Genomic DNA, 22646 nt, shown 5'->3' with positions numbered 1-22646 from the left:
TTCACGTGACTACGGTTGACATTACATGGCCATTGGTACGCTATACGCCTGGATACAGCACATTACAAGAAACCCATTCAGGTCAAGAAAATTACAAGGTACTATAGACTATAAACATATGGGAAGGTCCCGGGAAGGTCCCGACACACTGAGAATGAAGTGAAAGAGGAAATTTTTTTTATTTAGTCAACAACGCGTCTTTTACCCTTGCCTAGATAGGGCACCAATGCCCGTAGCCCTTCCTCTCTCAGTCCCTCCTTTTCCGTCTCCCCCATCTCCCCCAAAGCTATGCAGATGGAACACAGTCCATCCTTTGTTTGGTGAGCCTCATGTGCATCGAACGTTCGTACAAGGAAACAGTCCTTGCAAGTGACAACCGCAGTACGTGCAATCATCCAAAGGTCCAACGGTAGACCGAGACGGGAGTTCCACATGGCAAATAGAATACCAAGTGTTGTCGGCAGCAGAGCATCCTTCTTCCGAATTGCTGATGGAAGCGTTTGACGGAGGTTGGAGAGTCGGGTGTTGATATGAGGATCGGGACAAACAACTTGGCGGACTGGCGAGAAATTATTAACAAAGTGATGACGTGACGACTTGAACTTACCGATATTATCTGAGAAGCTGTTCAAGCAACGTCCCTCTTGAATATGGGACATAAAAGCTACAGATGAGTATTCACATACGCAAGACGGACAAACTCTTGATGTTTCGACGAGAGTCCGAAATGCGCCAGGGATAACACCAGTTATACTGTTGAGGTCCTGAACGATGTGTCCAGAAGGAGTTGTGTGAAAGTCCATGTGCATAAATAGGATACTGGGGTGCATATCGTCGTATAGCTTTAACCTTGGATGGAGCTGACTGGAGACAGTGCCGGGCCATGCAGGATGAAGGTGAGGGTACCCTAGAAATCGCTACTGTCAGAAACGGGAAAGACGATGACACATTGACTCTTACCAATGAAAGTTTCATCATCCTCGCATTGGCGAAGATGGACCATAAGCTCCATGTCTAGATAGAGTATTTGAGCTGGATTCCGTTGCAGAAAAGAGGGGGGAAAGACCAACCGTAATTTTTCCTAGACTCCATTTCTTCAATTGTGAAGTTCTTCCGTGAAGGGGCATGTGACTTCTTGGGCGAAGTGCCAAAGGTTGAGGAGTCTGAGGAGGAGCCTTGATGTGGCGAGTACTGTGTAATTGGCGAGTTGGTAGCCGAGGAAGGCGAAGAAAAAAAATTTGAAATTCGGGAAGACGAGGCCGATGATGCACTGCTCCGACTCATATTGAAGTGAGCAGTTGAAAGAACATCTGAGGTAGAAAGCAGGGTGGCCGCTATCAGCAGGTTGATCAAGCATGCTCTAAAAGATTGGATGCCATGCTCACCTATTTCATCCTCGCTGTTCTCGTCTTCATACGGTTCTATCGTCTGGACTCCATCATACGGAATATCCACTAAAATATAATAGTAAGTTTTCTCGTGCATGTCGCATGAAAAAAAACATGGAGACTTACTGCCGTAGACACAGTGTGGATGTCCCCAGTGTACCGATATCTGGTCTTGCCGAATTTGTGAATTGCCGTGACCTTCATCTTGCACTCTTCACGTGTACGCCATTCATTCAAGATATCAGGACAAACCGGGACCTCATAGCCAGGTGACCCTTCATAGCTAGGAGGCGCAACAGTCTTCATGACACCTGACTTGAGAACTCTCATGGGGCTGCAAAAGACGTGAAATGAGAAGATGGCCATGAGCGACAAACAGACTTACCGATCCAACACATCCCATGACATGGTTTCTGGACGGAACGTAACAATATTCCCTTTTTTGACGAGCTCCCTTTGCGCCATGAGGAGTTGATAACGAAACTCGCCTTGAGGATCCTGCTGAGAGATGTTGGATTCGAGATTGAGAGTTAGATCGGGAGTGGGTCCACTCTGGCGAGTCCGACGACGAGTACCAGCATACGGGTGGAACTGAGAGAAGCATCGGGAAGCAGAGTTGAGGTAGCCGTCCTTGGGCATAGTGAGTAATTGGAATGTGTCCATCGAATCACAGCAACTCACCTTTCTTTTAATACGCTACCGATACCTTGGCCATGAGTTGAACGGTTGTAAAGTCTGGATTACGGAGTTGAACTTGAATGCAACTTGAATGACTCGGAAGTCTGGATTTCTGAACTTGTGGATTTGTCGTGAATACGCCGTCAAAAATGAAAGGCAAACAAGACAGACGGAGAACGAAACAAGAAAGAAGTGAGCAGATCCCCTCGGAAGAAACAGGATGACACGTCACAAAAAAACCGCTGTATATGTATGTTTTTACCGCCGTTGTTTCTTCCCTTTCCAGGTTTATCTGTCGGGACGGTGGACTTGTCTAATCTGACTGTTATCTGTTACTTATCTATCCTGATTTGGTCTTATCTGTACATGACATTACCTTCGGTTCCTTTTTGATGGGATCGAATACTACCGATCAACTATACTCCCCAAAATCTCTGACGAGACTTCAAATTGAACAATGGATTCGGAAGTTAGATCTCGATTGCGGTCGGAACAAAGGACAGATGGATGATAGATAATTGTGAACCTACCACAGACTAGTCACTACTACTATGCTATGCTGAGATTAAGATTTGAGATAATTTTATTTGGACAATGAAACTGTATACTTTGAGACATGGCTTGTACCATGAGATATAAGAAAGGGTACTACTCTTGAGATCTTCAAGGTATCTCAAGACGTCAAGACGTCTCAAGATTGACAGACGTCGCGACGTTGAGGAGGAAAGCCCTGGCAGGGGCTATAAGCACACTATCGGAGTAACTTGACGGGTTATGAATGAACGGCTTGCAACCCCCTGGTTACTGAGTCTCAGGTCCTCTACGGAGGTGGCCCTTGCCGTAGCAGTAATGAAGCGGGGAAACCGACGAAATTTTATTTATTTGTTCAAACCAGACGTTCAAATCTTTCGGAAGTCGGAAGTCGGGAGTCGGGAGTCGGGAGTCGGAAGGGCCGGCTTGATCTCGGATGGATGATGTGGCCGATATCTCAAGGGCCGCCGAGAGTTTATCCAGACTCTAGACCGACGCCTTGCCAAGCTCGTGGTCGGGGTTGAATTAGTCTATGTTGAATCTATATTTTCTCTTTAGAACCTCCCCCGGTTTTCGACGCCATCGATCACGCGTTTCTGTTTCCGTACCTAAGACGAAAAGAATTTCCCAAAGCGGAATGAACCGGATTTGGCAAGTGCAAGTTCGTCAGGGCTGCGGTCAAATTCAAGTCTCATCCCAACTTAGCACCGGCTGTCCCATTGTGTATTCATAAATGTAAGTTGAATGTAAGTTTCTCAACTCAAAGCTCCTACTAGTCCCTATTTCCAAACAAAATCGAGTTTTGGAAATAATGCCGTTTCACAGGAGTCTATTCCTACATCTGATACATCTGGTCTTAGACAAAGGGGTCTTTGATCTTGTTGTACAAAAAAATTCCTTCTTAAAAACCAGAAACGCTCGAGCCAGCCTCCGTTACATCTCATTCCCACCCCACCGTTCAGCAGTATATTACATCTACACCCCACACAAAAATGCCTACTACGACCGAAAGGCTACCCGGTTGCAAGAATCTCCTCAGACTTTGCGAAGAATATCCCAGGTAGTGCGGCTCATACCTACCTCTCTCCACGCTGACCAACTTTCATAGACCAACCCGTATGCCGCACACAGAAGTACCCCCTATCAAGCTCCCTCCACCATCATGGCCTTCTATCGGCCAGAACTCCGTGGACAATCAACCTCAACCTTCTTACACGAAGATTCGCATTCAGAGGCCTCAAGTGTCAGACCAGGAACCCAAACCCCATTCCTCCTCAAGTCGGACCTCCCCAGTCGCCAAAAAACGCAAGGACACATTCCACAGAGAGAAACAACGGAGGGCTAAGCTTGAAAATGATCCTTGGAGCGACAAGGCACGTTTGACTCCCAAGAGCGTGTTCTGTCTTGGATGTAAACGCGAAATCAAGTTGGACAGACGGAATGATTATTATCCCGGTCTTTGGTTGAAGCATCGTGGGTTGTGTCAGGGAATTGCCAGGGCGAAGGCCAGAGCGAGAAAGGAGACAACGCGCTCCTCAGCGAATGTGTCGGATACGATGAATCCCGAAGCGGTGAGTCTCTGCATCAGCACCACGGATTGTCTGACTCATATGACCCATCGAGCAGGATCCGGAAAAGATGGGAATTGAAATTGATTCGGACTCTTCAATGGACTCCCTCAGTGACGATGCCGAGCAGGCTGCGCGTATTCTCATCGAGCTGAAATCGAGCACCAGACGTTTCGACGACTCCGACTCTTCTTCCTCTTGTTCAGACTCGGCTTGAACACTGTTACATCTTCGCCTCTCAACAGCCATCTCTATTTTCTTCAATTTCGATAACATACTATGTGATACCCAGAATCGGCGGAAGTTTCCAAGAAGTTTTTGTTTTTGATTCTCTCTAACATCTTCAATGCCTTGATTTGTACTTGTACTAGCTGGAACTCGTTGAACCAGTTGACACTTTCGGATAGCAATGTCTCAAATGACTATAACGACTTTTCGTTTGGATTTGAATCTTAGGTTTCGGAATGAATGCTGGATTCTATAGTGTGCACGCTGGCAGTTACTGGCGGACGGGTACAACAGATGTGCTAGTAAGGAAGTAAGTAGTATTGATCATACTGATGTTGACAACCACAGCATCACGACCTAAACACATCGACCAGTGAGAGGAATATAGATACGAAACAGGGAAAGGAAATGAATGCAAGAGTTCAGGAGGATCAGTTGAAAGTGAAGGAAAGACTGAATGATCCGAAATTTCTCAAAATCAATACTACCAGACGAGAATCAAGAAAGGGTATCGTGTGAAGGGGAGCTTAGGAACGAAAGTAAACCTCGTTAAGCGTATAAGAATGTTATGTAAAGGAAAAACGGCCCCGAAGCACAGGATACAGGGGGGGAAAGGAACAAAACCTTACTTACCCGCCGTATGATGTTGATGTACCCGCAACATCATTTGCAACTTTCTCAATTGCGCAAACAACTTCTTCCACCACTGCGCCCTATGATGGTCCTGAATAAACTTCCCACTAGATGTCCCCGGGCTGTCCATACCCGCAGTACTCCCTTCAACCTCATAATCGTCTATTAGATCCCGTTGAACCTCTCGTTCCTGCCCCCCTTTCCCCGACTTCTTATCATCTTTGATGGTAACAGAAGCAGGTGGAGACGGAGTCTGTTCCTGAGGCGTAGGCGGAGCTGTAGAATACACTGAAGGCGTATCTCTCCCACCAGTCGTACTCGCCCGTCGATGATGTCCACCACTCAGAGTCCGAGTCATCGAAGTCCCAGGTGCCAATCCCAAATTGAAAAAATTCATTCCATTCCCAAGACCCAAACCCAAATCGACTGCGGTTTCTAATCCGAATATCCCGAAATCGTGGGTTGAACTTGAATGTGATTGTGATTGTGAGGTAACTGTGACGCGGGCGCTGGGCCCGGACCCTTGCTTGGGCTCGTGAACCTTGGAGTCAGGAGGCGAAGGAAGCTGTTTGTGATATCCGTCGTCCCTTTCCCTTTCCCCCCCCGACCCACTAGCTGTCGTTGCTGTTACTCCTGACGATTTCATGACGGTATCCATCACCGAAGTCCATTCATCCGGATCGGACTCGATGCCCTTAATCTGGAGCTTGGAAGATTCCGGTAAAACTTCTAAAGGCGAAGTGTCCAGACTCAACTGCAAAAGAGGGGATAGCGAGCGTGGACCGGCGCAGGAGGAGATAGTATGAGAATGAGAGGGTGCGATACTACGTTGCCATTCTTGGGAACTGCGAACGGCTGAGTCTAATGAGTGTGAACGACCTCCTGGGCCGCCAGAGGTGTTGAACAAGACACCGTGTTCGTTTGCGGCGGAATCGGCGCCAGCGCCGGGGGGGCGGTTCCATTCGATTCGTCGAGTGGGATCTATGGGTGTTCCGCGACCTACGTACTTGACGAGTGGCCAAGGGCCGTTTGAAGAACCCGAATTCCTCAGCGTATCTATGGGTGTCACTGTCGTCTTGGGCGAAGGTGGAGGATCGATCTTCGAAGGTTGGGATGAAAAGAACGATAAGGACTTCATGGATGGAGATCTTTTCGGGATGACGGGTGGCAAAGACATGAGTTCCAACGCACCGACGTGCTCAGAAGAGGTGATAGGCGTCGTAGGCTCTATGAGAGGAGATGGGGGGTTCGAAAGGCATGTCAAGTCCAGCTCGAAGTCACTGAAACCATCGGTCTTGAACATTGACATGATGTCGTTGTCTGGCCTTGAGCTATTACCAACACCCTCAACATACACGCCGAGGGCACCATTCCCGCTGTACTCCAACAACGGTGTGGTAGACGAATCTGAAAAGCCAGAAAGAAAACTGGAGTCCATTGATAGCTGTTCCGAGAGGAAGTCTGTGGCGTCAATGTTGATAATTAGTATGCGGCAGCAGAAAAAAAAAAAATAAAGCAGAGGAAAAAAGAACAGGGTGCTTCAACGAAACCTCTGCTTTCTCTAATGGGCGGCAACAAAAGCGGAATCTGAGACGTACATGAAATGCAAAATGCAAATGCCAATACTGGCACGAATGGTGGATGTTTGGTCGAGAGGAACGACAAGAGAGCGCAAGAAGGCAGCCACCTAGTGATTGCGAGTCACTAGTTGGTAGTCAACGGGAAAGATTGAAAAAGTAAAAGGATCTGGCATCCAAGCGGCGTCGGTAATTTGACGTATAAGTTCCATGGAGAACACGGAGAATATTATTTTACAAAGCTACTGTTACGTCGCTCTTCCTTGAAACGTGGATGTGGCGGTAGAGAAACGAAGCTTTAGCATCAGAAGAAGTTGCAAACATGCGAAATCTTCGTTTTTTTCGTATCCTCGTGCGTCTTGGTTTCATCCAGTCATTGAGGTGCTTGTGCTCGATCGAGACGTCTGGGAGAGGGCAGTACCAGTGCTACTAATTACTTGACCGTGCAATTCATCCCTGAAAAGTAGCCAGCGTCTAAAGTTTTCGGATTGAAGGAAATTTAACTCAACTATAGTTTGGTAGCCTATGCTAACTTGGAGCGTAAGCCGAGGAGTTCAGAATCGCCGACCGAGCTTCTGGTTCCTTCTTGTCTTGTGAGTTACATTGAGGATCTCCCATGAGTCGCTACGAGTCATTCATTTGTTCGGCGATTGCTGCGAACCATGAATGAAAAGGGTCCGTACCACAATATAAGACTATGCCTGGGAACGATTCAGAACGAGAATCCAAAGGATGAAAGCTAAAGCTCGCGAGAGGAGCGGTACCTTCAATGCCATTTGAATTATTACGAGATGGAATCAAAGCTTATCGCAGTTGTCTGGAAAGGTAGTTTTTCGGCGAGAACGTCAAGCTGTGTAGGCCGGCCAAAACGTATTCAAGTACGCGAGAGACAGAACAAGAACGGTGTTTACTTACTTTCCAAGTTGTATCATGGACAAGCCGCAGCCGCAGCCCAGGCCCTCAGCAAGATCCATGGAGGGCATCTGCAAAAAGCCTATGAAATTCACACGTGTCCTCACACACCACGCGCGAACACGCCTGCACTTGCTGCACTTCTTATTCGGTGGATTCACTCCCAGCAATGCACACGGTGGTTACATTTGGTTGGTAAATTCTACAGTTGACAGCAGACACGGACGAAGATGGACGTAAAGAAACGAGAAGGAAAACGCAATGAACAGCAAAAGATTAAATCTACAAGGAAACCAAGATTAAGCAAGAAGGGGATAATAAGAGAAGATTGATGTCAACCCAGTGAGCAAAATGAGGGGTCGTCAAGTACAATAGATGAGTTGATACGGAGAAAAGGTGGCAAAAGACTAGAACCGGGAGATATATAAGAAATCCTTGGCTTTGAAATTTAAATACTGACGGGTCTATGTACGGAGAATAAATAAAAAGATGCGGGTGGAAAGCGCTAAAACAAGGGCCTTTAAGGGCTAACTCCATCCAAGCCTTTCCGTATGACAAATGGAACACTCAACTCTTGGATCACAGAAATTCGACAGAAAAAAAAAACGCCGGGTAAATGAAAGAACTCGCAACCAACGTGGAACCGTTCCCAAAATCCGCCGAGAGCGATTGGTGTAATTATAGGGAAATGACTCCAACACCAAATGCCAAACTTTAAAAGGTGGAATGAATGGAAAAAGAAGGCACTAAAGTTGAAATGTTACGACAAGCGGGATATTCTTGATGTCGCGGAGTCTAATGAAAAGGTGAACGGATTCAACTATCGGGGCTGTTTTTCAATATCCTAATGCTATCCGCATCCTCGTGCCATAATCCTTCCTACAAGAGGTACAGCACGTCAAAAGCGCTGCTTCTCCCTTGTTTTCCTACTTCCATCCTTGCCGCGACAAAGGAGAGAGAGCCGGATGCAATGCAAGGACAAAAGGAGGAGGGGTTGATTGATGCCGATAAACATGGAACTAGGACAACATAAACCTTCCCAACGAACATAAAAAAGGGTTTCGCTAAAGCACGGTGGCCACTTGGGAGACGAGAGAAGAAAACGTCCATCAGGTGTCGTTTGTCCCCCTTTCTTATCATCGAAGAACATGCTGACTTGACGTCCATCGTCACGTCATGGAAACAGGCGGCCACCACGGACAAGCAGAAGAACTGAAGCAGTACCATCATCGTTGGCATCAGCTCATGCGCCAGAGCATTGGGTTTTGGTGGAAAAATGATTATAAAGAGCGAACGCAAATGGAGGAAGAACGCAAGGGACATCCTGATCAAGGGGTGTGGGGTGGTGATAGTGCTGTGCTGTGCTCTGCCCGTTTAGTCAAGGTCAGAACAAAAATCAGGTCATGGTTTCGGATAGCATCGCCAGTGGGGGACATTCGGGAAAAAAGAGTAAAAGATGGCTAGCGGAAGACGCGGGTTGACAGGAAAGAATACCTAGGGATCAATCGAAGTAAGTATATAAAAGACCAAACATAACATCAGGCTATAAGGATAGCTCACCCGGTCTCGTCTCCCTGTTACCTCGCCACCTTTCCCCTAACTTATGATCGTCCCACACATGAAAGGAATGTACACCATCTCCTGTAAACTGCGGCAGGACGGCAACAGCGACCAACAGCACACACATACATGAGCTCCACCGATCAGGGAAAAGCGCTTTGAACGACCAACGGCAACGAGCATGCCATCCACCTCCCTTGACTTCCCCCCCCCCAACGACGTCTCCACAGGAAGATCCGACCCATATATAGGCGACCCAATTCAAACGCAACCGAGTCGAGGTATCTGTTCCACTACCACGGGTATATTTTCGAAGACTTGGAGATAGAGTTCGGCGTTGGATCGCCCGAAACCACGGTTCACGAGAACGTTATCTCAGCGGGTACTTCAGGGAGGAAAATCGGGCTTTTTGAGGTTGGGAAGAGTGTGGCAGTGGGGCTCTCATGAGAAGTTGGATGTGTAGGTGAGTAACGAGGTCCATCTATCGAGATATAGAATCATCAGTCTATTTGAAGAAATACGCCAGGGGTAATGGAGGGAAGAACCGAATCAATCAACTGACCCAACTTTCCAACTTTCCAACCTCTCACGCAGTAACATATCCCAAAGGTGGACTCGGACTCTGACTACTCTGATTCCTCAACTCTTCCATGCTCGTCAGTTGGTTCATCTGCTGATGGTGCTGGTGAGGGCTCATCACAGAGCCTAAAGAACATGTCGAGGAGGACGTTAGGGAGGGCTGGTTGTTGCTGATGATGGGGTGATGGTTGCTGTCGTTGCTGGTGCTGATCGTGGTGAGGGAATTTGGGGAGACTGGAAACCCCATCGGATTGAACGACATTGAAAACCCCATGTTTATGTCGCCGGTGCTGGTATTGGTGCTGACGTCCACCATGGGGTTCTCTCCCCACGTCGAAAAATCCTGGGGGGTATTGGAAGATGTAGAAGGCGCAGAAGATGTTGAACCACTTGGTGTAGAAGGGGTTGCGTTTGTGGAAGGATTAGCGGAAGACGAAGGTTGCTCAGAGGGGAAGGTGAAACCTCCAACTGTCGTTCCAGCTAGACCTCCGCCCACACCCATGCCACCACCTTCATAAAGTCCCATGCCAGCCATGCCCATATACCCATCGGTCGCTTGTAACACGGGGTCAATAGGAACATTGGGAAGACTAGGAGATCCCCCACCTATTCCCACGTCAGACCCTGAAGATTCACCAGCAGAACCAACAATATCTGCAAAGTTCGAAAACAATCCTGCCTGCCACTCCGCAGTCATCATCATCGAATCATGATTCGGCCTAGGCTCACGCCGACGAAGCACGCCCCAATGAACACCCTCTGATATCGAAGCACCACTGTCCGAGCCACCACTACCGCCGCCAAACATAAAACTACCCATACTACCACCACTCTCGAACGTAGAAGGAGCGAGCCCCAAACCCAGATGAACACTCGAGAACCCATCACCGGTTGCCCACATCCTTCTCGTAACAGGATTGACAGGCGTCCCAGAAGCGATAGAACCGAACCTCCTCGAATAATAATGCAATTTCCGAGTACTCGTTGGAGAAGGAGAAGGAGATGCCGAAGGCGATGAAGAATCAGAGTGAGTGAGAGAAAGAGGAGTCATGATGCTCGAATCGCCATCGTACTCGACAAACGACGATGCAGGCGGAGCAGGCGCATCCATATCGAACACAGCCTTGAATTGATCCATATCCCTCATCCTGAGTTCCGGCAGCCTGATACCCTCCAATTTGGGCATCATCTGAGGAGATAGCAGAGAAGTAGGAGAAGTCGAAGAAGAAGGTCCGGGTACCGCAGACGGTGCTGGAGGAGCTCCCAACTCCACGCCCGTTTGCGTTTGTGTTTGAGGGGGAAGCGAAAATTCCATATACACCCCCTTCTCAGCACCAACTTCACCGACGACATCAATATCCATGATCCTCTCCTGTTCGTTCTCGTCTAGGTCTATATCCATGTCCATTTCATCGTCCGAGTCTACATCACCAGAAGCCCAATCCATTTCTTCCTCTGAAAATTCCATATCGAGCTCTGTGTCGTTCTCTTGTTCCTGACATCCCTCATCGGAATCTGGCTGAGGACTCGAATGCGGAGACAACACCGTCGTCGATGGCGAGAGCGAAAATGACGAGTGGTTGGAGGAAGGCAACCCAAATATCTGTGCCTCATATGTACGGATACTTTGCGCACCAAGTTGAGAGCTCCTGCAGAAAACGAGGGCGGAAAGGAGTTAACATCGGATAAGACGTAAAAAAGACGTAACGGATCTTGAAGACGAGGAAGGGAAAGACGGGGAAGACGGGGAAGACAAGAGATAAAAAGGCGTTTCAGTCACTCACAAAAGGCCAACTCGCGCTTTACACATCGATTTCCACATTCCCCATCCACTACCTCCGCTACCCGTACATCCAAGTCCACTATTTGGACCTCCCAACACACTGCTCCCACTGCCGTCGTCAACAGGTCTCCAGTTACCCCATCTATCGAGCTCCCAAACGACTCCCGCGATATATCTTCTACCCTTGGCACCGAGACGACGAGGGGTTTGTGGTTCGGAAATAGTTGAGATAGATGGAGTTCTAAAGAGAAGGTTTCTTAGCAAATCGAATGGGTTACGGCTGGGACAAATCACTTACGGAGACAAAGGGGATGTGAAATCCTCATAATCAAGTTGAACATGTTGTTCTTCTCCTTGGTGCTCATAGGGGTTGGGTAATGGATCAGGGGGTAGATCCGGGACATCAGGACAAGGTAGCGACATTGCATTTTCAACTACATCGAGAGAGGCTGGCGGCGGACAGAGAGAGGGTGCGAGTGAAACAGGAGGAGGTAATGGTTGCAAGGGAGGCGTTGGTGGTGCGGTATTCTCGTCGACCTCTTGGTCTTCTCGTTCCGACTGGTCTTCGGGAGTAGTATCTTCAGACTGCAACTCTGCGGATACAGTGCGCTCGGAAACATCGTTTCCGAGGTAAGTATCGACCATCATTTCCTCGACCTCTTGCTCTTCGGTTTCCTCACATGACCTCGGCGGAGTAGAAGGTGGAGCCGTAAGTTCAGACGGCATCGTCGTAGCTGTAGCACCGATTATGGGTGGAGAGGATGGGCGCACATTCGGTGCATCAGGGATTAAGGGGGATTTCGTTGAAGCATCGAGAGCGGGGGGGCTACTACTCACACCCAGCATCCTCGATCGGCCTCTGGTCCTAACAGGGCTTCTCGAAGGCATATTGTGCGGAGAGGTGCCTCGAGCACGACTACGGCCTCGCTGGGGCTGTGGTGAAGCAACAGGCAGCACCAGAGGTGGTAGAGGCAGAGATGGTCCGACCAATAACGGAAGGTCAGCCGTTTCGAGATCATCATGGGACGATTGTGGTGAGAGGGCTGAGAGAGCGACTATTGTCGGCTTTTTGGGAGTGGTTGGCGGTGTCGTTGGAGGGGTTGTGGTGGTTAACGGAGGAAGGTGTGAGTGTTTCGCGGGTGCAGTTGATAGTGGAGATGCCGTTGGTGACGATAGTGTCGAAGGTAAAGGGGACTTTGATTTGCCTTTACCTCTGCTTTTTGCCCTCGAGGCTGGTGGCGCTCTGCCTGTCTTCCTTCCCGTCATCACATCGGCATTGCGACTAGGTATCGGCTGCCGTCGAACTGACTTTGCCAGCGTCTGGGAGGGCGAACTTCTGTTATCCTTAGTTAAGATGTAAGGTATGCGTGGAAGGGCAGGCTTCCGAGAATCCTTGCGAGTGTTGTAGTGCGTTTGTGAGGAATGTGGTGTAAAACTGAGTAGCGTAGCAAAATTTCCATTGGAATGCCCATCTCTAGACTGAACAATGTTCAATTCGAGTGAAGAAATGGATTGGTGACAAAACATACGTCTGACGTAGTGGCTGCTCGTTCTCTAGCCTTTCCTTTACCCACAGAGAGTTTGGCCTTCTTTCCTACTGGTGAATCTACCTCATTCCTGTGCTTTCTCTTCCTCGTAGGCGACGGTGAAGGAAGCTGTACTCGTGAAGTCGACGCGACTGGCTGGGCGTACTCAACCGTCGTGTGGTCTCCTATTGTCTTCTTCAACGACTGTCTACCGGGACTTGAACCTGGAGAACCTTGAGGGAAAGCTGCTGTAGGGTTGACATCGATATTTGCCCTCGGTTTGGACAAGCGTTGACTTCGCCTCGGTGGCGTCGTCGTCGCTGCTGTTGGTGGTGTCGTCGAGGTCTTTGGCATCGTGTAGGATGATGAAAAGCTGTGGATGTATTGACTAGTAGCAAAAGCGACTGCCATGCAAAAAGGTCCGTGCGTTCGCTGAATTAAAAGTGGAAAGGGACTGGCGGACAACGGACAGCTGGATGCCGGCGGAAGAAGTGAGTAAGCGAGAGAGAAGGACCGTCGTTTTTGGCTGGTTGTTTGTTTTCCCACACCGTTGCCATGAGGCCTGGTGATCCTGGGAAAGGCGGGGCTATCACGTGTATGAGTCACAATGGAGCGTGATCAGGTCACCGTAAGTCACTGCACCGCTTTTCGGGCCGCGGGGCGGGTGCAACCGGAACGATTATCCAATTAAATTCAAGCGACCAATTTCGTAGCGCAATGGAATTCGACACTCCGGAAACGCTTTTATTACGGTGATGACACTACTTCGGATCCATGGCAATCCTCAGTCGAATTCCGGAGAAAGCCGGAGACTAGGAGTCTCGAATCGGAGTCGTGAGAGGATTCTCGTTGAATTCCAACGGACTCTTTCACGATAGAGGAGATCGTACAAAATTTCGAATTCGGGTGATGACCGAGCCCAAGTTCAAGTCTTTTGCAGCAGATTGACATGTGGCCGCCTGGCGAAATGGCATCGCGTCTGACTACGACCCAAGAATAACTTGATCTTATTTGTAATCAGGAGATTGCATGTTCGACCCCTGCGGTGGTCAATCGGAACTGTGTTCTCTTCTTTTTCGGCTTCCTTCATTATTGTCCGGTTTGAAGAGAAGGGAGATCGATGGCATTACACAGTTCGAAATAGAGAAATTCGAGGATTCACCAAGAAAGACCCAGTCATGCATCTTCTTTGAGTTGTTCGCTCATCTTCGTATCTTGTCTCTCTGACGACTTTCTATCATGACTCACAATTATCGTTGAATTACCGACACACATGTTTTCAGCAGAACCATCCTGTCCCGCGTGAAAGTTCGAGGCTCTGGATCTCGATTCTCTGATACCGGTTTTTGATCTTATTGAAAATACTTGTTAATCGTGCTAAATTTCCACTTTCGCGAGGCCAGAGCAGCTCGTTATATCTGAAAACATACACATACCACACCGAGCCCTCGCAGTTGACCATCAGTACATATTGGTGACCCTGGTCGATATTGGTCGGTGAAACGTTCGTTGTACTGACCGTAACCTTGGCCGCCATCTATCTTGCTCGTCCGTTGATTGATGATCGGGCGCCAGTAGTGCAGGAGCCCTTTACTCGTTCAAGATAGATTATTCTAAACGTCGTGAGCTTAGCTTCTCTTCCGGGGTGACCGGTACGCAGAGAGCTGAGGAGTGAGCGTTATACGAATCAGTAGACTCATGTGGTGAGCTAAGTTATACAGATAGCGTGAGCTGGACTGATACATGGTACGCAGGGAGAGGCTGAGGAGTGAGCTGCACGAATCGGTCCCACATGGTCAGAGCGTGAGAATAAGCGATGGCTGTGCAGCGCAATTTAGGCGCCAAACCTAACTTCTTTTCTTTACTTCCTAATGTCGCTACGAGGTTGTTCTGAAGACCTAGATCAAATTCAAGGAGGTTTTTTTCAAGAATAGACCGGGTTGACTTATTGAGCTTGGTTTTTCACCGGTTGTGGTGCAACATTCGCAACACATCAAAAATTTCGAATTCACAAACGCGACAAACCATCAAACCTGCTCAGAATGTGACCAGATGGTACACGCAAGTTCTGCTCACCGTCGCCCACCCTGTTGGCATTAAATCTATACCATCAACAGATCACATCACAGGTGCGCCTGCAATGTATCTCCTTTCCATATTTTTTTCACGCAGGGGTGAAATCAAGATAATACGCTGGCCAGACTGTACATGTATGTATAAAAGCATGGACCTCCTGGCTTAAGACCCCAGTTACGTTCCTGTGGGACTAACCCTCTACACCTTTTCTTTCTTTCTTTCCCTTCTCTCTTTCGTTTTCTGCGTTTCGAGTTGTGCTCGGTCACAACTTCTTTCGTTTCATTCTCGTTCCTTTGAATCCACGATCAGAGATCATGGTCAACGCTCTTTCGTTACGTTTGCTGGCTCTCTTGCCTTTCGTCACTCTCTCAGTTCTCGCGGAGAACGACTGGAAAACTCCTTGCTTGAACGGTGTTTGTCAATACTCCTTCAATGGAGACGGCTCGGGTGCTATCAAAGTCGTAAGTATCGCTGCTACTTATCCCCATGCTACCTTTTTTTTTGACTCGAAATTCATAGTGGGGTTCACCGGACGCCCTTACTGATATTACGCCCGCTGCTGGCTGGGAGATCCTGGACTGCTCTCCTGATGCTTTGGCTCAGGATATTCGACTCGTATGTCAGGGTGACGAGGACTCGGCCGAGTCTGGATGTGCACATCTTTACCAGACCATCGGAGCTGAGGGGAAGGTTGTTCGACTTCCAGAAAGCGTATGTCCCGAAACCTTTTTGTTTCCTGTCCTTTTTCAAGTAACCACACACTTCAACAGTGCGGAAAGAGCGCTTTCGCCCGCATCTCCAAAGCATGGGTACCAGAAGATCAGTCTATACCTGCAAGTCTCGCGAAGCGCCTCGTCAGGAGAGATGGAGCACCACCTGTCGTGAAGGCCCTGCGTATAGATACCGATTTCGGTGCAGCCGACAAGTGGAAGAAGTGAGTAGTTTTTTTAACTTCTTCCAATATAGAGATTTTTCTCATTCCTATATCGAAATCCAGAGTTGGACCCGTGAACATCGCTGTCCAAGCAGCCAACTACCCTGGCGCCGATATCACTGGCGCCATGGACACAGTCGGACCTCAACGTCGTGCCCAACTTTCCCGACGCGATACAGACGTATTCATCGAGAGGGCGCTCCAAGGTACGATTCTCCAAACCCATTGAAACATACTACTCCAATATTGACGACGATTTTGCAGCTATCCGTCCAATGGCGGTCATGGGTAGAGCAGGTGAAGTTCGACACATCGTTACTGGTCGAGCCGAAAAGGATGTCAACGTCAACAAGACTTTCGAGCTCCCTCCCATCAGCTTGACCAAGACCAAAAGTCTCTTTGACAAGAGCTTTAAATGCCCACCTACTGAGGCTGGTCTCTCGGTCACCGTCGATAGCAAAGGCACTGCTACAGTCAGCCTCGGTGTCGTTGCCATCGGAACTGTGGTACCCCCCAAGTTTGACAACTTTGAACTCACAGCAGGTATTTTCAAACTCTTTTTGTTGATTTTTGGCTTTGCGGCTCGTGGCTCATTTTATCCGGAACCAGGTTTGGATGCGGAACTTGATGGTAGCATGACGGTAAAGACGAACGTAGTGGTGAGGGCAATAGCATCTGACCCTGGCGTAATATCACTCACTGACGACCCTGCTCCTTTTTCCAGGGAAAACTCGACACGGGAAGGATCCCGATATTCGAAGTCGGTATTCCCGGAGCCAGTATTCCTGGGTTAGTGGAGCATTTTCTGTCTTCTCCGAAGATCCTCGACATTGACACACAAACCCACAAACAGTATCCTCACCATCGGTCCTTCTTTCCAAATACAGGCTCAGGCCACGGCTCAGCTTGAGGTCGCACTGGAAACGACTGTCGGTTTGAACTTCAAAGTCCAAAAGGCAACACTTAGTTTTCCCGACAAGAAAAAGAAGTCCGGTGGAAACTTTAAAGTTGGCGATACCCGTAAGTCCCCCCTCCGACCCCTCTCTACTTCGTTTACCCACAACTGACAATTCCCGTTGCCCCTTTGTTTCTAGCCTTGACTCTTTCCGCGGGTACAAGCCTCCAACTCAACGGAGTTGTAGAAGGCCATATCGTTCCTACACTCAATGTCGGTCTCAACGCCTTTGGCAACGCCGCCCGAGCCGGCGTTTTCCTCGAAGTCGACACCCATGCGAGTTTGAACCTGAAATCTGACGTTTCGGCAAAGGTCCAAAGTAAAGAGACTGTCAAAACCTCCGCTGGTGCCTGTGCCGAAGTGAACACTGGAATATCAGTCGACGCTGGTGCAACAGCGAGCTTTTTCCAGATCTTCTCCAAGTCCACAAAGTTGAACTTGTTTACGAAAGATTTCAATCTTTTCAGTGTGAGTTTTTATTTTATTTTATTGATATCCCTTCGTGGCCGTGCTTTGTTAATGTATCCCTTCCCTTTCCCCTTACTAGAAATGCGTCGGAACCAAGGACACTCCTCCACCTGTACCTGCGAAAGACACTCCTGCGAAACCTCCACCTGTACCTCCAAAGGACACTCCTGCGAAACCTCCACCTGTACCTGCGAAGGACACCAAGGCCACTCCTCCTAAAGCTGCATCTGTACCTGCAAAGGCGAAACCGGTCACTCCTCCGAAAACTGCACCTGCACCTGCAAAGGCCGGTACTCCGAAAACTGCACCTGCACCTGCAAAGGCCGGTACTCCGAAAACTGCACCTGCCGCACCTGCGAAAGCTCCTGCAAAGGCCGGTACTTCGAAAGCTGCACCTGCCGCACCTGCGAAAGCCAAGCCGGTCACTCCTGCAAAAGCACCTGCAAAGGCCGGTACGTCGAAAGCTGCACCCGCCGCACCTGCGAAAGCCAAGCCGGCCACTCCTGCGAAAGCTGCGCCTGCAAAGGCCAAAGCTCCTGCTCGTCGCTCCAGGATCATGGGCAGAGAAGAGACGACTGCCAGAGAAGAAGAAGCTGACAGAGAAGAAGAGACTCCCGTTCCTTCTGCAGCGCCAGTTGAAAAGAGAGCAGGAGCAGTGGTCGAGGCTCTCAAATGTCTCGCCAACAACATCGCGCCGACTCTCTTCACCTCGGGCACGATTGCCGCATCTGAGTAAGTTTTCACTTTTTTTTTTTTTTTTTTCACGGTAAAGAATGGTGTTTCTGACTCCATGGTACCCGTTTAGGATCCAGGCAGTTTAATTTTAACGAGAGCTATATCATGTTCATTTTTCGATACGAGCGAGTGTATTTATTTAGTAGAACGAAATGAACGAGATGATTGCTTCTTGTTCGTCCGGAATGGTTGACGAACAGGGAGAAGGTGTACTAGAACGTTTGATAGCTGGCCACGTTTTGTGGTTTGATTGAGCCCTCAAAAACGTGCGTTACTGTTGAAATGGCTCCTGGGTTTGCTAGCGACTCAGTCGAAAAAAAAAAAAAATCAGGTCCGACCCTGCGATGATCACTGATATTCCTGTGATTCGCCCACACACAATTCAAGCGTCATGGTAACACACCTGCAATGCAATGTCAAATTGATAACGTTCGTGAATTGTTCGTGAAAGAACACCGTACCAATGTGTTATCAGCACTAATACTGGTGCGCTTTGATTCGGCTCCATTTTGCGATAAGATCCTCGCAAACATATCCAATGTGCCACGCTACTGACTGTTCATCGACATCGTTCAATTCGAAACACCGGTGGAGCGAACTTAGGTGCTTCCTAGATGCGGTTATCTTCTTTGTACAGGTCGGCTAGTCGAAACTGTCCAACTTTTTGTGGAGAAACCGAATCGATTAAGCATATATTCTTCGAATGTCAATCCTCCGAGGTGGGAACTGGCCGAAACAGTATGGAAGATAGCAGGACACCAATGGGAACAACCGAAGATGGGCACTATCCTAGCGTGCAGTCAAATAAAATTCAGAAACGATAAGGGGAAGACATTACATAATCGGTAACTCACGACTTATTCCAAATTCTGATATCAGAATCAGCTTTCCTCATCTGGAAAACCAGAAACCAAAAGGCAATGTCGAATGAAGACCCCCATCGAGGAGGGAAATTGAAAACCGGTGGATCTACACGATTAAAAATCGCCTACAAACCGATAAGCTCATGACGAACAAGGAAGAAAGTCCCTACCGGAACACATCGTAAAAACCACGTGGAAACATCCGAGCTTCTAGATAATCTCCGCACGGTGAATCCACAAGCGGGGACGAGCCGCTCTGCGTGCTAGACAACCTCAGGTCCGCGCGTAACGGCGTTTCCTCAGGTGGTTCTAAGGTTTCATTAATGAGCACCGACTTCGGTCGGCCCAGCTGCTGGCAGCGGGGACAGCTATGCGTCTGCTCGCCTTCGTCATTTGACAACGCTCCACAAAACTAGTCATGTGACTCCTTGAGGGCAGGCCTAAGGCCATGAACCCGAGCGCTTGAGCTTGAGCATAGGCTTCCTTGTGCGCGACATCATCGACATCAGCTAGTAAATCATTTTTCAACATCAATCAGAGAATGTATCGCAAGCTGTGCCCACCCTGAGCTGGATCACCCCACAGGCAGCAAGAAGTACGTAGCATGGACGTGCTGGCTCATCGAGTTGTGAAACCAAGTAGCCGTCTTCACTCTTCACCCCTTACTCTCCTCCCCTCGCCTTCCATCCTTCGTTCTTTCTTTTCGAGTTGTGCTCGGTCACAACTTCTTTCGTCTCATTCTCGTTCTTTTGAATCCACGATCAGAGATCATGGTCAACGCTCTTTCGTTACGTTTGCTGGCCCTCTTGCCTTTCGTCACTCTCTCCGTCCTCGCGGAAAATGACTGGAAAACTCCTTGCTTGAACGGCGTTTGTCAGTACTCCTTTAGCGGAGATAATAACTCGGGTACTGTCAAAATCGTGGGTGTCATTCCTTATCCTATGTTTACCTCTTTCTGACTCACAATTTGTAGTGGGGTTCACCAGATGCCATTACTGATATTACGCCTGCTGCTGGTTGGGAAATCGTGGACTGCTCTCCTGATGCTTTGGCTCAGGATATTCGACTTGTGTGTCAGGGTGACGAGGACTCTGAATCTGGATGTGCACATCTTTACCAGACCATCGGAGCTGAGGGGAAGGTTGTCCGACTTCCGGAGAACGTATGTCGCGAAACCTTTTTTTTTGTCTGTCCTTTTTTTCAAGTAACACACACTTCAACAGTGCGGAAAGAGCGCTTTCGCCCGCATCTCCAAATCATGGGTGCCAGAAGATCAGTCTATACCTACAAATCTCGCGAAGCGCCTCGTCAGAAGAGATGGTGCCTCACCTGTCGTGAAGGCCCTGCGTATAGACACCGATTTCGGTGCATCCGACAAGTGGAAGAAGTCGGTGGTTTTGACTTCTTACAATGTCGAAACATTTCTCATCACTATACCGAAATACAGAGTTGGACCAGTCAATATCGCTATCCAAGGAGCCAATTTCGCTGGGGTAGATGTCCGAGACATCATGAAAACAACCGGACCTCAACGTCGCGCCCATCTTTCTCGACGCGATACCAACGAATTCCTTGGTGGCGTCATCGGAGGTATGGGTTTTCGAGAACCATAATGCATATTACTGCTAACTTGACTTTGCATCATGTTTATAGCTATTAAGAAGAAAGCAGGTGAAGTCATAGACACTGCCAAGGATACAGCTGGTAAGGTCGTGGATAAGGCAGGCGAGGTTGTAGAGAAAGTCGCAGATAAGGCAGGCGAAGTTGTAAATAAGGTTGAAGATAAGGCAGGAGAGGTTCTGGACAAGGCCAAAGAAAAGGCGGGGCAGGTTCTGGACAAGGTGAAGAATGTCGATGTCAACAAGACTGTCGACCTCGCTCCCTTCAGCTTGACCAAGAGCGCAAATCTCCTCAACGCGAGGGTTTCCTGCCCACCTCTTGACGCTGGTGTGAAAGTCGACATCAACAGCAAAGGTAACGCACAGGTCAGTCTCGGTGTCGCTGCTATTGGAAGCTTGGTACCCCCCAAGTTCGACAGATTCCAGCTCTTTTCAGGTATCTGAAGTTCCTAATCTTTTGGCTTGAGGTCCATGCTTATTCCGTCCCGAACAGGTCTCGATATGGACCTTGACGGTACCTTGACTATCCAGGCGGACGCATCGGTAAGAGCGATGCCATCTGACGTTTCTGGTCGCTGACGACCTATTCCTTTCCAGGGAAGCATCGATTCAGGAGGTATCACGATATTCGAAGCTGGTATTCCTGGACTTGATATTCCTGGGTCGGTAGAACATTCTATATTTCTCAGGAGATACTCACACTGACAAAAACCGTAACAGCATCCTCTCCATAGGTCCTACTTTCTCAATAGTGGCTCAGGCCTCAGCAGATCTTAATGTCAATCTGGACATGACTGTCGGATTCAACTATCAAGTCAAAAACGCTTCACTTCTTTTCCCTGACAATGACAAGAAGTCAGGTGGAGGTTTTCAGATTGGTGATACCCGTAAAGTCCCCCCCCTACTTCCTTACCTCGCGTTCTCAGTCTGACACCGACATGCTGTGGCCCTTCCTTTAGCTTTGAACCTTTCCACAGCTATAGACGCTCAAGCCAACGGAGTTGTACAGGCCCATCTCATTCCCGCAATCAAATTTGGAATCGAGGCCTTAAAAATCGCCAAAGCCCAAATTTTCCTCAACCTCGATGCCAGTGCGACGTTGGACATGAACGTTAACACTTCAGCAGAGAAGACCCAAAGTACGAATGCTACCAAGACCGCTGGTGGATGTGTCGATATGAGTGCTGGTCTCGACGTCGACGCTGGTGCAACGGGAAAGTTGTTCTCGCTCTTCGATGCGAGTACTCAGGTATCTTTGTTTACCAAGAAGTTCCCGCTTTTCAACGTGAGTTTTGGTATTTTTGAGTCTCCCTTCTCGTTGCCCGTACTTGTTGACTGGGTTTTTCCCTCGCTAGAAATGCTTTGGAAACCAAGGAACCTCTGCTGAAACTGCAGAGGACGGTGACACGACCACAGAAAACGACACCACGACAGAGGACGACACTACTGCAGAAGACGACACTACCACGGAAGGCGACACTACCACAGAAGACGACACTACCACAGAAGACAACACTACCACTGAAGGCGACAGTACGACAGAGGAAACCGCTGCCGAAGATGGTGAAACCGGCACCACAGAAGACGAGACCACCGCTGAAGCCGAAGACGAGACTACTCCAGATGGTGAAACCACCACCACAGAAGGCGAGACCACCGCAGAGGGCAAAACCGCCGACTCGGCTCCCGTTCGTCGTCGCTCGAGGATCATGGGCAGACAAGGGTTCCCCGCTAGTACTCCTGCAGCACCAGCTCCAAAGAAACAAGGAGCTGCCAGTGCGCCGTCTCAGGCTCTCCAATGTCTTTTGAACAGCATCAAGCCGACTGTCTTGACCACAGGCACGATCAGTAAAGCTTTGTAGGTTGCCAACTTATTGTGACGATTTATGGTTCTTCTGACGTAGTACTCGTTCAGAATCAAGGCAGTGTGAGTTGACGAGAGCTGTAATATACTACTGTTCTTCATAGGTCGTTACAAGAGTGTAATAAGTAGAACGAGATGAACGAGACCCATTCTTCCTATTCGTCCGGAA

General features: G+C 48.8%; 8 protein-coding genes and 1 non-coding gene across 9 annotated transcripts; 4 read left to right on the top strand and 5 right to left on the bottom strand.

Moving 5' to 3' along the window:
- Positions 1–182: 182 nt before the first annotated feature.
- E1B28_011883 (uncharacterized protein) lies at positions 183–2296 on the bottom strand (the record flags this gene model as incomplete). The annotated part of the gene is made up of 8 exons (XM_043156940.1): positions 2070–2296; positions 1774–2018; positions 1511–1722; positions 1386–1454; positions 1071–1310; positions 961–1014; positions 608–907; positions 183–559 (listed from the first exon to the last, which is right to left on the bottom strand). Exons 2-8 carry the CDS (start codon positions 1851–1853, stop codon positions 183–185), a joined length of 1332 nt encoding a protein of 443 aa, XP_043006755.1. The 5' UTR covers positions 1854–2018; positions 2070–2296.
- Positions 2297–3715: 1419 nt separating this feature from the next.
- On the top strand, positions 3716–4382 carry E1B28_011882 (uncharacterized protein; the record flags this gene model as incomplete). Its single annotated transcript, XM_043156939.1, has 2 exons — positions 3716–4168; positions 4224–4382. The coding sequence occupies 2 exons, from the start codon at positions 3716–3718 to the stop codon at positions 4380–4382; spliced, it is 612 nt and encodes a 203-aa protein (XP_043006754.1).
- A 636-nt stretch (positions 4383–5018) lies between these two features.
- E1B28_011881 (uncharacterized protein) lies at positions 5019–6464 on the bottom strand (the record flags this gene model as incomplete). Its single annotated transcript, XM_043156938.1, has 1 exon — positions 5019–6464. The coding sequence occupies one exon, from the start codon at positions 6462–6464 to the stop codon at positions 5019–5021; it is 1446 nt and encodes a 481-aa protein (XP_043006753.1).
- A 2447-nt stretch (positions 6465–8911) lies between these two features.
- Positions 8912–9202, bottom strand: E1B28_011880 (uncharacterized protein; the record flags this gene model as incomplete). The annotated part of the gene is made up of 2 exons (XM_043156937.1): positions 8912–9009; positions 9076–9202. 2 exons carry the CDS (start codon positions 9200–9202, stop codon positions 8912–8914), a joined length of 225 nt encoding a protein of 74 aa, XP_043006752.1.
- Positions 9203–9661: 459 nt separating this feature from the next.
- On the bottom strand, positions 9662–11122 carry E1B28_011879 (uncharacterized protein; the record flags this gene model as incomplete). The annotated part of the gene is made up of 1 exon (XM_043156936.1): positions 9662–11122. One exon carries the CDS (start codon positions 11120–11122, stop codon positions 9662–9664), a length of 1461 nt encoding a protein of 486 aa, XP_043006751.1.
- A 312-nt stretch (positions 11123–11434) lies between these two features.
- E1B28_011878 (uncharacterized protein) lies at positions 11435–13317 on the bottom strand (the record flags this gene model as incomplete). The annotated part of the gene is made up of 3 exons (XM_043156935.1): positions 11435–11678; positions 11736–12916; positions 12967–13317. The coding sequence occupies 3 exons, from the start codon at positions 13315–13317 to the stop codon at positions 11435–11437; spliced, it is 1776 nt and encodes a 591-aa protein (XP_043006750.1).
- Positions 13318–13916: 599 nt separating this feature from the next.
- E1B28_011877 lies at positions 13917–14015 on the top strand. The gene has a single exon. It is a non-coding gene; the product is annotated as a tRNA-Arg (tRNA).
- An 810-nt stretch (positions 14016–14825) lies between these two features.
- E1B28_011876 (uncharacterized protein) lies at positions 14826–18419 on the top strand. Its single transcript, XM_043156934.1, has 12 exons — positions 14826–15092; positions 15149–15500; positions 15559–15750; positions 15810–15973; positions 16037–16179; positions 16238–16516; positions 16583–16632; positions 16698–16762; positions 16827–16993; positions 17068–17396; positions 17476–18128; positions 18202–18419. Exons 2-12 carry the CDS (start codon positions 15354–15356, stop codon positions 18215–18217), a joined length of 2205 nt encoding a protein of 734 aa, XP_043006749.1. The 5' UTR covers positions 14826–15092; positions 15149–15353; the 3' UTR covers positions 18218–18419.
- Positions 18420–19482: 1063 nt separating this feature from the next.
- On the top strand, positions 19483–22635 carry E1B28_011875 (uncharacterized protein). The gene is made up of 11 exons (XM_043156933.1): positions 19483–19914; positions 19968–20156; positions 20218–20381; positions 20442–20584; positions 20648–21049; positions 21107–21156; positions 21211–21275; positions 21334–21500; positions 21573–21898; positions 21969–22471; positions 22529–22635. The coding sequence occupies exons 1-11, from the start codon at positions 19765–19767 to the stop codon at positions 22542–22544; spliced, it is 2175 nt and encodes a 724-aa protein (XP_043006748.1). The 5' UTR covers positions 19483–19764; the 3' UTR covers positions 22545–22635.
- The last annotated feature ends 11 nt before the right edge of the window (positions 22636–22646 follow it).

The sequence above is a fragment of the Marasmius oreades genome, chromosome 7 (genome assembly GCF_018924745.1).
Source record: "Marasmius oreades isolate 03SP1 chromosome 7, whole genome shotgun sequence".
Lineage (NCBI taxonomy): Eukaryota > Fungi > Basidiomycota > Agaricomycetes > Agaricales > Marasmiaceae > Marasmius > Marasmius oreades.
Note: the sequence above shows the minus strand (reverse complement) of the source record. Positions and strands in the feature narration are given on the sequence as shown.